This window comes from Aythya fuligula, chromosome 19 (genome assembly GCF_009819795.1).
Source record: "Aythya fuligula isolate bAytFul2 chromosome 19, bAytFul2.pri, whole genome shotgun sequence".
Taxonomy (NCBI): Eukaryota; Metazoa; Chordata; class Aves; order Anseriformes; family Anatidae; genus Aythya; species Aythya fuligula.
In genome coordinates, this window is record NC_045577.1 from 5,564,648 (window position 1) to 5,579,236 (window position 14,589).

At 52.4% G+C, this 14,589-nt stretch overlaps 1 protein-coding gene across 5 annotated transcripts in view; it reads right to left on the reverse strand.

The window, feature by feature from the left end:
* Positions 1–14,589, reverse strand: part of VAV2 (vav guanine nucleotide exchange factor 2) — a 120,593-nt gene that overhangs the window by 25,790 nt on the left and 80,214 nt on the right. For all 5 annotated transcript variants that reach the window (XM_032200268.1, XM_032200266.1, XM_032200267.1 and 2 more), the window contains exon 4: positions 5,458–5,526. In XM_032200268.1, the coding sequence (XP_032056159.1) occupies positions 5,458–5,526 (69 nt within the window). The remainder of the gene's footprint in view (positions 1–5,457; positions 5,527–14,589) is intronic.

A 14,589-nucleotide genomic window follows, 5' to 3' on the forward strand; every position in this document is an offset into this window, starting at 1 on the left:
GTGCTCAAAACGTAATGCTCAAATCTCTATATTATACAGCACTGAGCAGCAGAGCACATCTGTTTGCAAAACCGGGCTTTATTTCTTTTCTAAATGCAGCTCTTTCTATTTTTAAAAACAGATTTATTTAATAAAAGTTTGGGGATTTTAAATAAATTCACTGGCATGATGTATCCATCCCATTCTTCCAGAGTGATGCATTGCAGCTGCTGTAATAATGCCCACTAATAGCTGGTGATCCATCTTCCCCTTCCCAAGCGTCGCCGTCACCGTTATTATCTGTACCAATATTTATATTCTCAGCTCCTCTCCTTATCCAGAGCAAGTAACTCCTGCTTCCTGATTAATCTTCCCTTCTCGGATTGCTGGCTGCCTCTCCATACATCATTTCCCTGGCTCGAAGGTCGTTAGGAACCGTACGGCTGGGTTAATGTCGCAAGCGCGAGCCTGGCGGCTGCTGCCCAACCATGGCCAACTCTCCCCTGCTCACCGGCACCAGCACAAGCCCTCGCTATCTCTATTTGCTGCCTGGAGACAGAAACAGAGACAATTCCCAAATCCTAGGGCCAACTGGAAGGGCACATCCATTTCAGAGCTTAGAGAAGTGCTCAAACCCATCCCCTTCCGTCGGTGCCGTGTTTTGGCTGCCGGAGTGGAAAATAAGCACACTCCCCCGTTATTAAAAAAGAGAATTGGCTTTGGGTGGTTTTACACAGCAACAACCCACGAAGACACTAAATTTTAAACGCCCTAAGGGCAGATATTTTCAGCAGTACTGTCAGCATCCCAAGCATGTCCCACGTGGACTGCGCAACCTGGGGAGGCCAGACCCTCGCCTCTTTCTTTGCAGGGACAGGATTTAGTCCTTCAATAAAAGCAGCAAACCGAGAGCTGCCCAGTGGGACTGGAGCCTGTGATCTACTGCCTGGATTAGGAGCTTCATTGACATCTCTGGGTTTGGCAAAGGGATTTGATCCTCCCTTCAGAGGTAACAGCAACATTTGCAAGTGCTGTTATTAGGATGGATACAAACAGCTTTGGGCTGGCAGCTTCTTGCCTAGCCAAGGAAGCTTATTCAGGGCAAAGTAATGGGAGTTGTTTTTACGTAAGGCAATTTCAGGCAAAGCCAGTGCTTTTGGCCAAGCTTTTCCTCCCTGGCAATGACCACTCTGCACAAATGCCTTCCAAAGCAGGCAGCAGCCCTGCTGTGAGCAGCTCCCACAAGAGAGGGACCAATTACATTTCCAGTGGCATTACAGACAAGGAAGGTAAGCAGAGAAATGCTGGGAAGCTGATGAGTTTGTACCAGCCTCAGAAATTCTCAGACGAGTCCCAGCGAGGCGCTCAGCACCAAACCAACCACGCCATGACCCACCCAAAACCACAGCGCGGCTTTGCTGCACTGATCAAAGACCAGGAAGAGCAAAAGGAGGAGGGAGAAGGAGCTAAAATAAGAGGACCAAAAGCTGAACACAGATTTCCAGCACTGCAGCTGGGGTTAAGAGCCAGAGGGTGAGCAGAGCCCTGTGCCGGCAGCACATCTGGCAGGGTTAGGTGTCAGGGTGATGGAGGGCAAGATGTGCAATGCAGCGGCTGGACCCGAGATCTTGCAGGGTTTTTATTACCCAGATGTTATTTAGACTGAGACACAAGTCTGGAAATAGCAAGAGAGGCCTTCACCCATCTATTCTGCTCTGGTCTCACATTCTCCGTTGGAAGACGAACCTTATAATCTCAGAAATGAGCCTCGAGCAGTTATAGCAACTAACATCATCTCAGAGATGGCAAAAGCAAGACATATAAAATCTTTGCTGATGACAAAGAAGAAAAGATGTGTACAAGTGCTCTGGCTTGAGTGTCCTGGACCACAGAGCCATTTATTTCACTGCCTGGCATGTGTGGTTTTCCCAACACGGGAAAAATAATGAGAAAAGTGGCAGCTAACTTATCATCTCACCTTGGCTTCTCAATTCATTACTTTCTTTTTTTAAAATGCACTTGAGCAATTCTGCTGATCACATCACTGTTTTGGAAGACGTGACGAGAGCCACTGATAACAGCAGGGAAAGAAATAAACTTCAGCAAGAAGCTCGAAGCAGGGGACAGGTTTGGGGCAAAGTGTGCCCAAATGCGCGGCATCACTTGGGCACAAGCTCTCACTTTTAGAGGAGAAAAAGAGGTAAGAGTTACTCAAAGGGAATGTTTCCTGTCAAACCATTCACAGCTCTTCTATGAATTGACTCCAAATTATTCAAATACCTACCAAACAACCCCAAACACACCCTGGGTGTAACCCTCACACCACGCTCCGTGCCAGCAGAGGGCCAGGGCCCTGCAGAGGGAAGGTAAGCGGAGCAGGTTTGTGATAAGGAAGGTTCAGATGCTGTAAAGAAGACCAGGATTAATTGCCCTCATAAATTTATCATGACAAAATAACCGGGGTGAGGTGAAGCAGCAGCAGAGAGTATTCACATGAAGCGCTAAGTAAGGCTTGGGAGGTGCCAGAGTGGCTCGGGGCGGCTAAAACAACCACCCCAAGACACGAAGGCAGCGGGCAGGATGGTGCTGAGCAGCACGGCGGGTCGCTGCCTGCTGCCAGGAGGCTCGCACGGACCCGGCCAAACACTGCTTCGATTCTTCTCAGCAGTTCCCAGCGAAGGCAGCCGTGTTATCGCCCCGACCCACTCATTTCCTTGTGTAAATTTCTCCCCAACGTGCTGCTGGAGGGCCTGGCAGCCGGGCGGGCTGCAATAAATCACGCGGCGGAGGATGCTCGACCTTTTACCACTCCTCCCAGCGCTGATGGTACAGCCACCATCCAGCCCTGCCATCTGCCCTAGTGCTCCCAGGCTGCCATCTGGCCGACAGAAGCACGAGCAGAGGGGGCAGGCGGGCTGAGGACAGGGAATTTGAGACCTTGCTTGCTCCCCTGATAGCCTTTTGGTTTCCCCTCCCCTCTCCATCACTGATTGCTCTTTTTTTTTTTTTTTTTGTATGTAAAATAAATATCTGTCTCCATGCCATTATCTGGCTTGACCTCCTGGATGTACCGCACGATGCTGGGGATAAGGTAATCTGCACGAAAAATCAGCCCTGCCCCAAAAGAGAGGGCACAAAGGGCTCAGCAAGGCACGGACATCCTTTAGAGCCACCAGCCATCAAAACATTGCTTGAACCAGCTCAATATTTATCCAGAGCCTTTTACTATAGGAGCACAACATCCAAAGACAGCCCCAAGTGGGAGACTCCTCTGCCCTGTAGGGGTGACTGGGCAGGTTCCAGTCTGTGCCAGTTGTCCCCCTCCTCCTGTCCCTCCCTGTCCCTGCAAAGCCAGCGGGGACAGCAGGCTGGCACCCTGCAATGGCACATTTTGCAGAGTTTTTAAGCACAGGGCTGTGCATCCCTCCACAGCAATCCAAAGGGCAGAAATCACCACTCGGATAACTCAGTGCAGCCGACACAGAAGCAGCACAGGGATAGGGGACTGCTTTTGCAAGAGGGAAGATTGCTGTGCACGGTTTTACTGTTCCTAGTGATTTCTTCTGAGCGTTGGGTCACTTCACTGCTGTGCAAATCATTTCCTCGCCCTCAATACAGCACTCGGGATGCACTCACATCTCCCCAAGGCAGCTGGATCGGGAGCGATACTCAATGCAGAGCTGCTGGGCGGACTGAATCACTCGCAGCCCGTGAATGATGCCCTTGTTCCGCTGCTTGGGGATCGGCAGCAGCTAAGAAAGAGCTTTCTCATGCGGCCTCGTGGCTTGCCAGCGCGCAGCGTGGGTGCCCAGCGTGCACCATTGTGAGTGGCAGGCTGCCCCTGAACGTCCCCTGGGAGATGCTCCTTGGCCGGGGCAGGAAGGGGCAGCGGTGCTGCTGTGTCAGCAGGCAGCGCACCAGCCCTGCTGCTCGGGGTCTCTCGGGGGCATTTCAGGGTTGTTTTACAGTTGCAGATGAATTACGGCTCCATTTCACGGGTTGTGCCTCCGCACGACTCGGCCGCGCTGGGAGCGCTGATTCCTATGAACGAATTCGTGAGCTATCCCCCTTTACACACCCCTGTCAGCACTGGTCCCACCTAATGATGTAAAGAGGAGGATTTGGCAAAGGACGGGGGAAGAAAAAACAAGCTAAAAGTCGAAGACGATCTGGGACAGAAGAAAGGAGCTCGTGCCCCACCGGCAGCCGATCAGAAATACATTTCCAAGGCATCAGAGCACATTTAGGGCCCCCAGGGCCAGACCAACTCCCAGCCACGAGCGAAGGGATGGGGGGGAACTGGGACAGCCACAACTGGACACTGCCCCTCGGTCCCCAACACTCAGAGGCGTCCCCTCCTACACAGACAGCACCTTGCAGAGCCCCCGTGCAAAAACTGGGTATTTAAAAAGCCCAATATTAAAGGGATTTCCAGAACTTCAGGAGAGGGGGAGGGATGTTGCTCTTAAAAGGATCCTTTTCTAAGTTCAAATTTTATTAAACTGCAGCTGCTGGGACCAACCCAAGAGCGGGGGATTGCAGTATCCTCCGTTCCCTGTACGGGGGATTTATGATTTACTTTCGTAATAACCGAAGCCATAAGGAACTCATTGGATTAAGGAGCCTTATTATTTATGTTGTGGAACAATAATATTTAACCGTATGAAGCCGCACATCCACCCGCCCAGCTTTTCTCCCCGTCTGAAACAGGCTGCACTTTGTGAGTCTGGTCCCGGCCCCGCCGGAGCCGATGGGAATATTGCCATCGAATTCCGATCGGGCCAATGTTTCACCAGCCACCAGCTTTAGTTCAAGGTTGTTTAACAGCTTGTTATAGCATCCCCACAGCTCAGGGGCAACAAAGCACAGGCACCGGGGACGCAAATAAATACAGGCAGGGGAAGGCGCTGCCCGGTGCGAGGGGCTGGCACCCGTCGAGGCACCGGGTACCCCCGTCACAGCCACGGGCTCTCTCCTGCCCCGTTTTGGCTGCTCTGCCCTGCACAGCGGGTGCTACGAGCCCTTGTGCAGTCCCAACTGTTCGTGGAAAGTGTGCTGCTGAAGTGAGACACGGCTTGGAAAACGATTAAATTGCTCAGGTTCATGCATTGTGTGGGACCTTGGGGTTACCATGGGGGTTATTCCCCAACCTGCAGCCCCACAGAGAGCACTTGGTGCAAGCCCTGCTGCAGGAATCACACCCAGGGCTTTTGCAGCTCTTGAAGGGATGCGGCAGGAGGGGGTCCCCATGGGCTGTCCCCCCCCCGAGCCGCCCATGAACTCGGCCTGACCCAAAGCAACATCTCCCAGGGCTCTGCAGGGTAAAGACAGAGCACTGTAAGTGCCCCCACATCATCAGAGCAGCCAGGCCGGTGCCCCCAGCCCCGCTGTCAAACCCCATCAGTCTTTGCTGGATCTAAAGGACAACCTTTCCCCATCGTGTGTCCCCCCCACCCCCCGGGGAAGCGAGGCACTCACTCGGCCAGCTCCTCCAGGCTGCGGTACACGTCGTCATCGTTCTCCGCGGTCTCCTCCGAAGGGAAGGGCCTGCAAAGGAGGTGGGTGACAGTGTTAGTGGTTAGTTTGGCAGCCCCAGCCAAACCCAGAGCATCACCAGAGCTGCTTACCGAGCACAATATCCCTTGCAAACACATTTATCCCCCTCGAGGCATTAGGTCCCACAGCCGCACGCTGGGAAACCACCGCGCTGCTCCTTCTGCTCGCCACGGCTCAAACACCCTCACCCGAAGCTGTGCTGCCAGCAGGAGAGCCCACCAGGACAAACAAGTCCTTACAAGAGTGGGGCTTCCTCATATGAACATGTTGAAAAAATGCTAAAACCCTATCGGGGGGCGAGGGGGAGAGAAAGGACATCAAAAGGGCAAAAGAAAGCGGGGGGAAGCGGATTAAAAAGAGGAAGGGAGGGAATGGGGAGGCGGGGGGGGGAAAGCAAGAATTCCTTGGCTCGTTCTGAAGTAATAATCAAGTAATGTAGGAAAGAGATGAAAAATATTGCTTTAATTAAAGCCAATGTATTATTGCTGGCATGGGGCCTTGGTGGGCCAGGGCTCTGCTGGGGCTGGATGCACCTTGCGCCGCCGGCTGCAGCACGGGGCCGGGGAGGATGCTGAAGGGAAGAGGACACACGTGAACCTCCAGCTGCCCCCACGTGCAATTTCCTCCTCAGTTCTATCCCACTCTCCCTATTTCACGATGGATTGCCTCTCCTGAAAGATTTAATACATGGCCTGGCTGGGCCCTCAATTTGCTATTTTTGGATCTTGTCTCCAGCACTAATTTGCCTGCCCTCTCCTGCTTCGCTTCGCCCCAGTTTTGGTGAGCGGCTTCAGGCCGAGTGAACCAGGGGCTGAATGCGGGAGTTAACCCCAACCACTGCCAGGTGGTGAGCCCAGCACAGGGCAGGATGATGCCATACTCCTAGTCTTGGGGTTGTGGTGCCTCCCCGTGAGATGCAAACCCACAGAACAAGGGCGCACGGCCCCGGGCTGGTTGGATCTCACCATGCACACGTGCCAAGGGGCAATGCAGGAGGCAGGGAGCCACGGGTGGGAATAGCAGACGGGGCTGTTTCTGCTCTCCCCGCAATGCAGTGGCCATCCCAGAGCCCCAACATCTGTCTGCATGTCTGTGAGATGTGCCCTCTGCATTTTGGGGACGAGCATCAAAGCGCAAAGGCACAGCGAGAGATCAGGGGGGGCTTCACAAAGCTTCAAAAGGCACGTGTTTGTGGGTTTCCTCTGCCCTGGGGACTTGGGGCTAGCACGAATCCACGTGAAGCTCTCACAAAAAGTCACCAGCTAGCCCTGCCCATGGCTGAGCTGATCCTGGGGAAACATCTTCAGATTTCAGCCCAACAGCAAGGGGAACGGCAGCAGCACTGCACCACCCTGCAAAGTCCCAGGAGGAGAGAAAAAAAGCAGAGGTGACCTCTGCTCAAACACCACTGGTTAAAGTAAAGGCAAAAACCCACCACAAGACATGACCTCCTTTTTTCTAAACGCACCTTCTGCATTTAAACTCTATTTCCTCTTCCAGCGCTCACCATGCCAGAACGAAAGACGTTAAAGAGCTATCAGGAATATTAAAATCACGAGAATGCGTTTCCAACCATAAATCTGGCCTTGAGGTGTAATCAAGGGCTGTGATAAACCCCCACCGTGTAAGACAAGGAGAGAGCAAAGAGAAAACCATCTCCTAATGAGAGTTTCTGGGAGACAGCAGCTCCGCAAGCCCCGGCAGCCTCACCTTGACCGTGGGCAATGCACCGGAGTGAAAGTCAGGGCAGGGGAGGAATTAATAACCTGTATCTCAGCAATTGCAGGTAATGGCTAAATAGGGACGCGTGGAATGCAATTAGAAGGAAGGTCAGGCTGAGGGAAGGGTTACCAAATGAGCCGTCTGAAATTCGGAGCTGAAGGGCGGCTTTTTTGGAGGAAGCGCTTTGGTCGAGCCCTTTGAGCTGGCTGCCTGTGCAAATGTGTGGCTTGTCCAGGCGCCACACGAGACCCCAGTGATGCTCACAAGTCCCTGGGTCATTGTCATGGGAGCGGGGCTGCCACCTCCCTGCCCAAAGCAGGGTGCCAGCTGCCCCTCTCCCAGCTGGCAGCACCCAGGCAGGGACTTGCCAGGGGGTTCAGGCAGCTGGCACCCAAAAGCTGCACCTCCTCCAGCCACAAGCTCTCCGAGAGCTGTCATAGTGTCTAGGACCAGTCCGAATGGCATTATTTGAAAAAAATAAGTAAAATAATAGCAGAAGCCTCAGGAGTAAAGGGGACTAAGAGCTCATGATTTCCTGCAAAATGGTGTGCTTCTCTGCGCTTCCTAAGCAGTATTAACTGCAACAGCTGGGAATGCCCAACATTAATGAATAAAATATTCTATGTCCACTGAAACCCATCAGTTTTGCAGAGCAAACAAACTCCTAAAATTCATTTCAAAAAAGTCCCTTTTTAGAATCAATATTTAAGCACTAGACTTCTTTTTTTTCAGTCCACCATCACACACAAAAAAAGTGACACCTGCTGAGCCATTTATCCTTCAAGCCTGTGCCACTTCATCCACTCGGATGGAGAGCAAAAGCCCCAGCAACATCAAACGCTGCTGGAGCAGCCTCTTAAAGATGATAAACCTCCAGAGCAGACTTCTTCACAACAAACCCCAGCGCATTCAACAGCACCATTTCCAGAGATCAAAGAAGAGAACCCAGGAGTGATTGATCCAAGGCGTTTGTTGTAGAGACTAAAAAGAGAAGAAAAGACCAAGTGATTTGTTGTGGCGTTTAAAGGAAGCTTCTCAGCTTGAGGACAAGACTTACGGCAGCCAATCCTCCCCGACACCCAACGCAAAGCTCCCCTCTGAGCTTAAAACCATTCAGGTGATTTTCCGGGGCACGGAGCCCCCTGGAAAAAAAAATGCCTCTCTGCAAGGAAATGCAGGAGCAGCCCCCAGCCAGAGCACACCACGCCGGGAATATTCAGTGAATATTTCAGCAGGCACCTAATGTAGAAGCAGCCCTCCCTTCTCTCCGTGGTCACTCGGGGCCATCCCATGCCGTATCCTCAGCAGCCATCCCCAGGCTCCTTGGCAGCGATGCTCGCAGCTCGGCGCGCTGCCTGCTCTCTGCTCTGAATTATTTAACGAGGAGAACTAGGTAGGCTGCAATTCTCCAGCAGCAATAAGCAGGAAGATTTATTTGTGAGCATATTTCAGCGTCTGGTGCCTTGTCCTAGCAACCGAAGCCAGCTGCTCACCTCTGGATGCCATCACAGAGAGTACAGAGGGTCAGGGATGGGTCGGTTTTACTCGGATCATTTGGTTCAGTAGCATCTTAGCCTCAAATTTGTGTATGATAGAACAGGGTGAATCCAGTGTGATTATTCTTCTATTTCTCCTCTCTGTCTCCATCCTGATTTCTTGGGGACAGCCACCAGCCCCGCTGGCACAGTGGGGTTTGCATGACTTGTGTGAACGGCCACAGGAGACCACAGGAGATGGCTCAGCCCTCGCCAGGAGTTGGACTCCAGCCTCCAGACACCAGCATGCTAATCTTGTCCCATTTTCCCAAGTCCAGGGATAGCACTTCGGTGCTTTAAACAGCAGGCTGGGTGTGTGACACCCATGAAACCTGAGCTGTGCCCATCTGCTGCCCCTTCTGCAAGGGATTTCTTGGTAAATGGAAAGGACCAGAGCCGGAAATGGGTACAAATGGGCTTCTGCAGCTCTGCTGGGATGGATGGGGCTGTGCTGAGCGTCCTGTGCTCAGGATCTGGCTGAAAAACGTTTTCGTACGTGGGATCTCCAGACTGTAATCACACCTTGCAGTAACTCACAAAGCCACGGCTGGATGCGCAGATCCTCCAACGAGCCCTTTCTGAAGAAAGCCTCATGGAAAGACAGAGAAACCCAGGACTCTGATTTCACCAAGGTTTTGTACTTCAGGCTTTCAGCATGAGTTTGGGTGTTAGGTTAGCAGCCAGCCTCGGCTCCTGGGCTTTTGGGTGAGTCTGGGTGCACACACGGACCCGTGGGACCTGCTGGCCAAGGTACCCGGCATGCCCACACACTGTGTCACATCTGCATGCAGGACACATATTTTGGGAGGTGCTTGCATCCCAAATACACCCATGTACAAGGAGAAACCCTTCCAGAGAGCTAAAGGAAAAGAGTTCAGACCTCATCCATCCGAGGATCCCAGCAGCACCTTCTCCTTACTGAGAGCATTTGGCGAGCAGCGTGCTGACGGCCGTGGGGCGCTCACTTCTCAGCCCCTGGGGTGACGCAGGACGTAATGCTTTCATCAGCACAGCGCCCGTGGGGCCGTCCAAAGAAACCATGTGGTTCTGCAAGATGTTTGCATGCAACCGAGAACGCGTCCGTCATCGGCTTCGGGGGGGTGAGAGATTTATGGCTGCAGCAAGAGGTGGGTGTGAGCTGACCGGGGGGACCCAGAGCTCCTTCCCCAGCTCTGCTCTCACGCCGGGCACTTCCCCAAGCTTTGGTTCCCCTCTGTGAGATGGGAACAAGCTCGGGGAATGGTTTTGGTCAAGCACTATGAGACAGACAAAAAGCATGCTCTTAATGTCCGATTCTCTAAAGCAGGATGGAATCAATTCTCCCCGCAGAACAAGACACATCGGAGCATACCAAAAGCTGCTGAATTTAATTAAAATCATGCTATTGTGTTACATTACTCATCTCTGGAAAGAAGCACCTCGTGCTGTGCCAAATTTTAGACACGTCTTCTGAAAAATTATGATTTGCTTTTATTTGTGGTCTGGAACTCGCAGAAATTCTCACAAGATTAATTCTGATAGAAATTCAGTGGGGAAGCAGCAAGCTACATAATCAGATAACACAAAGATGATGATTTTGCAGGAGAGTACTTACAGCATTCAGCACAGCGCACTGCACTGTGCCCAAGGGTTAGCTGCATGCCCTGATTTATCTTTAGCTCGAATCTGAACCAAATATTTCTGGAGACTATGAGACAAGAAAATAACAGCTCGTATAATTTTATGTTTCAACACATTATCGCATTTTTAAAAAAAAAATTCTCATGCAGCAATGCTTCGCTCTGGAAAGGGGCACGATTTCCTCTTCACTTCAGCTCCGCTTTGACAATAACAGATGGGTAAAATCAAAAGGGGAATCCAGAAACATCGTTCCCAAAGAGAAGTACCCTCTGGGGTAACAATCCCTAGGAAGGGATGTGGTCCAGCTCTCTGACTCAGAAAAAAGCTTGATTTAAAAACATTGTGGCTGAAAATCAACGGCCAGCGTGGTAAGCACGGGCAGTGCCAGCTTCCCATGTCCCAGTGCTGGGGGAGGGCAGCAGCCCATCCCCAGGGCATGTTCCCCCTGGTCTCCTTGGGAGCATGAGGACAAATCATACCCCACAATAGTTAGTTACACCCCGCAAAGCTCCTCGATTGCCTGAATTTGCAAATCTCTCTGAGCCTTGCTCTTAACATGCGGCAAAGCGGCCTGAGGAAATCTTTCAGTACTCCGAGCAGCTGTTTCCCTGCTGTACCTGAGCAGCTGCAGCCCTCTGAAGCGCTCGCCAATAATGACAAATCTCTCCCCAAATTCATACTCCTGCCTGCTCCCAGGTGTGTGCCAGCACAGCCACCCAGACAGGGCCCTGCTGTGTAACACCAGCCAGACCCAAACAGGCCCCTGGCCTCAACAGCACTGCCTGTGCTCCATCAGGAACCAAAAGATGTGCGTTCCCCTCGCCAGAGAGGTGCAAAGCGATGTGGCTTGGCCCCGAGAGGAGGCAGGACCAGATCCTGAACCTTCACATCCCCAGCACTGGAAGCTGCCCACCTCCCCGCCCCTGTGTTGGATCTGTTGAGCCTGAAACCCCTCTGCAGGCCTAGGGAATGTACCAAATTTCAGCACAGCCTTCCCCACACCAGCCCATGTGCTGACACCAAGCAGGGGAGAAGGCTGTGGGTGCTCTGCCATCGCACCCAGAGGTGGGAGGCGAGGCAGGGAGGGACCCCGAGGGAAGCTCAGCACCTTCGAGGCAACGAGCCGTGATGAGGCTGGTGAACCTAAAGAGCCAGCAAGCCCCAGATCTCATCACTAAGCTGAGCTGTTCACTTCAGGGCTGTACCTGCATTACGCAAGGCTGCTGGTGGGGAGGGGGCGAGAAATTGCCTTTGCTCCCATTAGTGGATTCTTATGGGGTGACCTCCCCGGCCTACAAAGCGGCCTTGCATGAAAACATGTCAGGGAGATTTTTCAGCCTCTCTTAGGAGTGAGCCTGCAAGGATGCACGCTTGCCAAAATAAATGTGCTGAAAATGTCTTAGCTGGGAGAGAACTGCTCTCAGCCAAGGGTCCTGCTTGTGGACAAATGGGGCTCCTAGCGAAGGTCTGTCCGCATCACAGGAAGCCATCTCCACTTGACCCCACAATTGCAAGGTCTGTGGCTAAATCTCCGCAGTTTTGGGCTGCTCAGGATTGATGTTCAGCAAGGCAGATATCTGCAAGGAGCCCCGGGACAGGTATGGATGGTTTTTATCAGCTCAGGTAACGCAGGCGTGTATTTTTATGCTGTGTCCCAGTCCCGGACTCCCCAGAGCACAAGAACACGCTGCACAGCAACAGCGTGCAATTTTCAGGACACAGATTCCTTACACAGCCTTCTAAATCCATTTTATAGCAACACTTAAAGTGAGTACAATGGATACACAACAGCAGTAAAAAATATAATGGGCAGAGCGCAATCACAGGGAGCGCGCTGGCGATGAATACAACAGCCCTTGTAAAAGCAGCCGTACGGGAGGAGAGGTCTGGAGCTACCTTCCCACCAGCGTCTGCCTGAAGACACTCCAGGACTTAATTGTTAGCGACTTTAATTGCTTGCCTTTTTCACACACGGCTGGATCTGCCTCCTGCATTGAGCTGCCATCACTGGGGAGGGGGGCCCACAGCCCGAATACAGCATCCATCGTGCTGGAGAGTCTGCAAATCCCCCCAGTATTTCCACTACTCCCCTCCTCTCCCCCAGGACAGCCAGGGGAATGTCTCCTTGACCAGCTATGCCTGGGCTTGTGCCTTCCCACCCCAGCTCCCAGACCTGATCTCTGCTGACCTCATGGGAAGCCTCTTCGTTACCTTAGGGAGACCTTTGCACCGTGGAAATGAAGATGTTAAGAGCAACGGGGCTGGACTTAGAGCATGGTTAGCACCTCCCAACAGCCCCTGCATCACCCCCAGGATGATTTAATTGATAAATTCCCTTCTGCTCGGGCAGGGAAGGCATTGTCCTGCTGACAGCAGCATTACAATCCCATGAAAGCACAGGCAGGATGCTCGTGGCTCTCCCTTCCCAGCCCACACACACACCCTGATATTATTGGCAAGCCATTAAGCACAGGAACTCTGGGGATGATAAGGCTGCAGACCTCATTTTAGGCACGGCAGTCTGTTTTAATAGTTTACCTGGGCGAAACCGAGCAGTGCTGAGCCTCACAAAGCAGGGTCATTGGGAAATCTTTGGGTTAAATCCCTGCTGACGGCAGGGTGCTGGGACCTGCTCCTGCAGCCTCTCATCGCACCACACCAAGCTGGCTCAACACCAACAGCCTGGGATTTCAGGGGGTGCTACACGCAGGGAGGTTACTAGCCAAGAGACATGGCATTTTGGCTTCTACCTATTTATTTGTTCAAATACAAATAATATTTTTTTTGGCAGGCTGGCCTTGCTGTGTTTGTCTTGCCTTTGCAAGCAAAGCCTTGCAAATAAACAAGCAAACAAAAAAATCCCTACAATTTATTTTACAAACGTGCTACCAGGTGGCTGCAGCACTCCACTCTCTTGGGGGGGGCCCCACACAGCCATCCTCCTCCTCCTCCTCTTCATCCCCCTGCACAGCTAAAGCATTGCCACTGTGCCCGCTGGAGACCCCGTCTGCTTGACAAATGCTGCTTTACCCCTCCTCCCCATTTGCAAATGTTTTAAAATCTATTTTATTAACCGCCGTGCCTTCTGAAGAAAGTCACTTAGAGGCTCGCTTCATATCTAAAGGATTTACTTAGATTAAGGACCTCGGTAAAAGGCCTTTGAGCACGCGAACCCCTTCCCGTTCTCAGATGGCTTCCCTGCGCACGCATTAAAAATGCATGCAGGCAGCATGAGCCAATATTCCTTAACCTCCTGCTTTGCTTGCAAAACTCCGCTTCCAGGAAAAACAAGCATCTCGGGGAGATGAAAACACCCGGCCCCCCTCCCACAGCTCGCACTCAGCCCCAGGAGCTCGCCAGCACCAGGTGCAGGCAGCCGGGGCCAGGAGTACCATGGGCAAGGGGGAGCGACCAGGGCTGTGCTGGGAAAGGCTTCGAGAAACCAAGCTGCCAGGAGAAAACCCTGGTTTATTTACGGGGATCTGCAGCAAGAAGTCCTGCTGTCCTCCTGAGAGCTGAGAGTTTGCTTGAGGAAGCTCAAAGGGGAGCTTTTTGGGAAAAAAAAATAAAAATCTCAGGGATTTGCCCAGAGCCATGTCCAGCACCTGGGGGCAGAGCCAGGATCTGCACACAACGGTGTGCATCCCCCTTCCTTCAGCATGCTTCTTCCTCCACAAAAACGCCTTTCCTCTCTCTGATGGCCTCAAAGCCAGAAGACGTGCCCTTTTCAAGGAGACACCAACAAGGCTCTCATCACTGAGGGGCTTCTTATGCATCCAAAAATGATGCAGGTGTGCAGCAGCCAGCGGAGGCCCTTGGGACTACACGCTGCCTGAATTAGTGGGAACCCAGAGCATCCACGCTGTTTGCACCAACAGCCTCGTGCAAGGGCCTCCCACATCTCTATTTCAGCATCCAGCTGCGCTGCAGGTGACTTCTGAAACTTGGAGCTGAGCAGAGCAGAGCAGAGCAGAGCAGGGCAGCAGGAGATGTGCTGCGCAGGCTGCAGCCACCCTGGATTATGTCCAGCCCTCGCAGAGCACTGCAAACAGCACAGCGCACTCACGCTCGGTTTTTTGCCATGTTCTGCTGCTTGTAGCTTGTTCCTCGGAAGAAACACTCTGTCATCTCCACAGAGCTATCCTGATAGCTATCTGATTTACTCTGTGAAACAGGC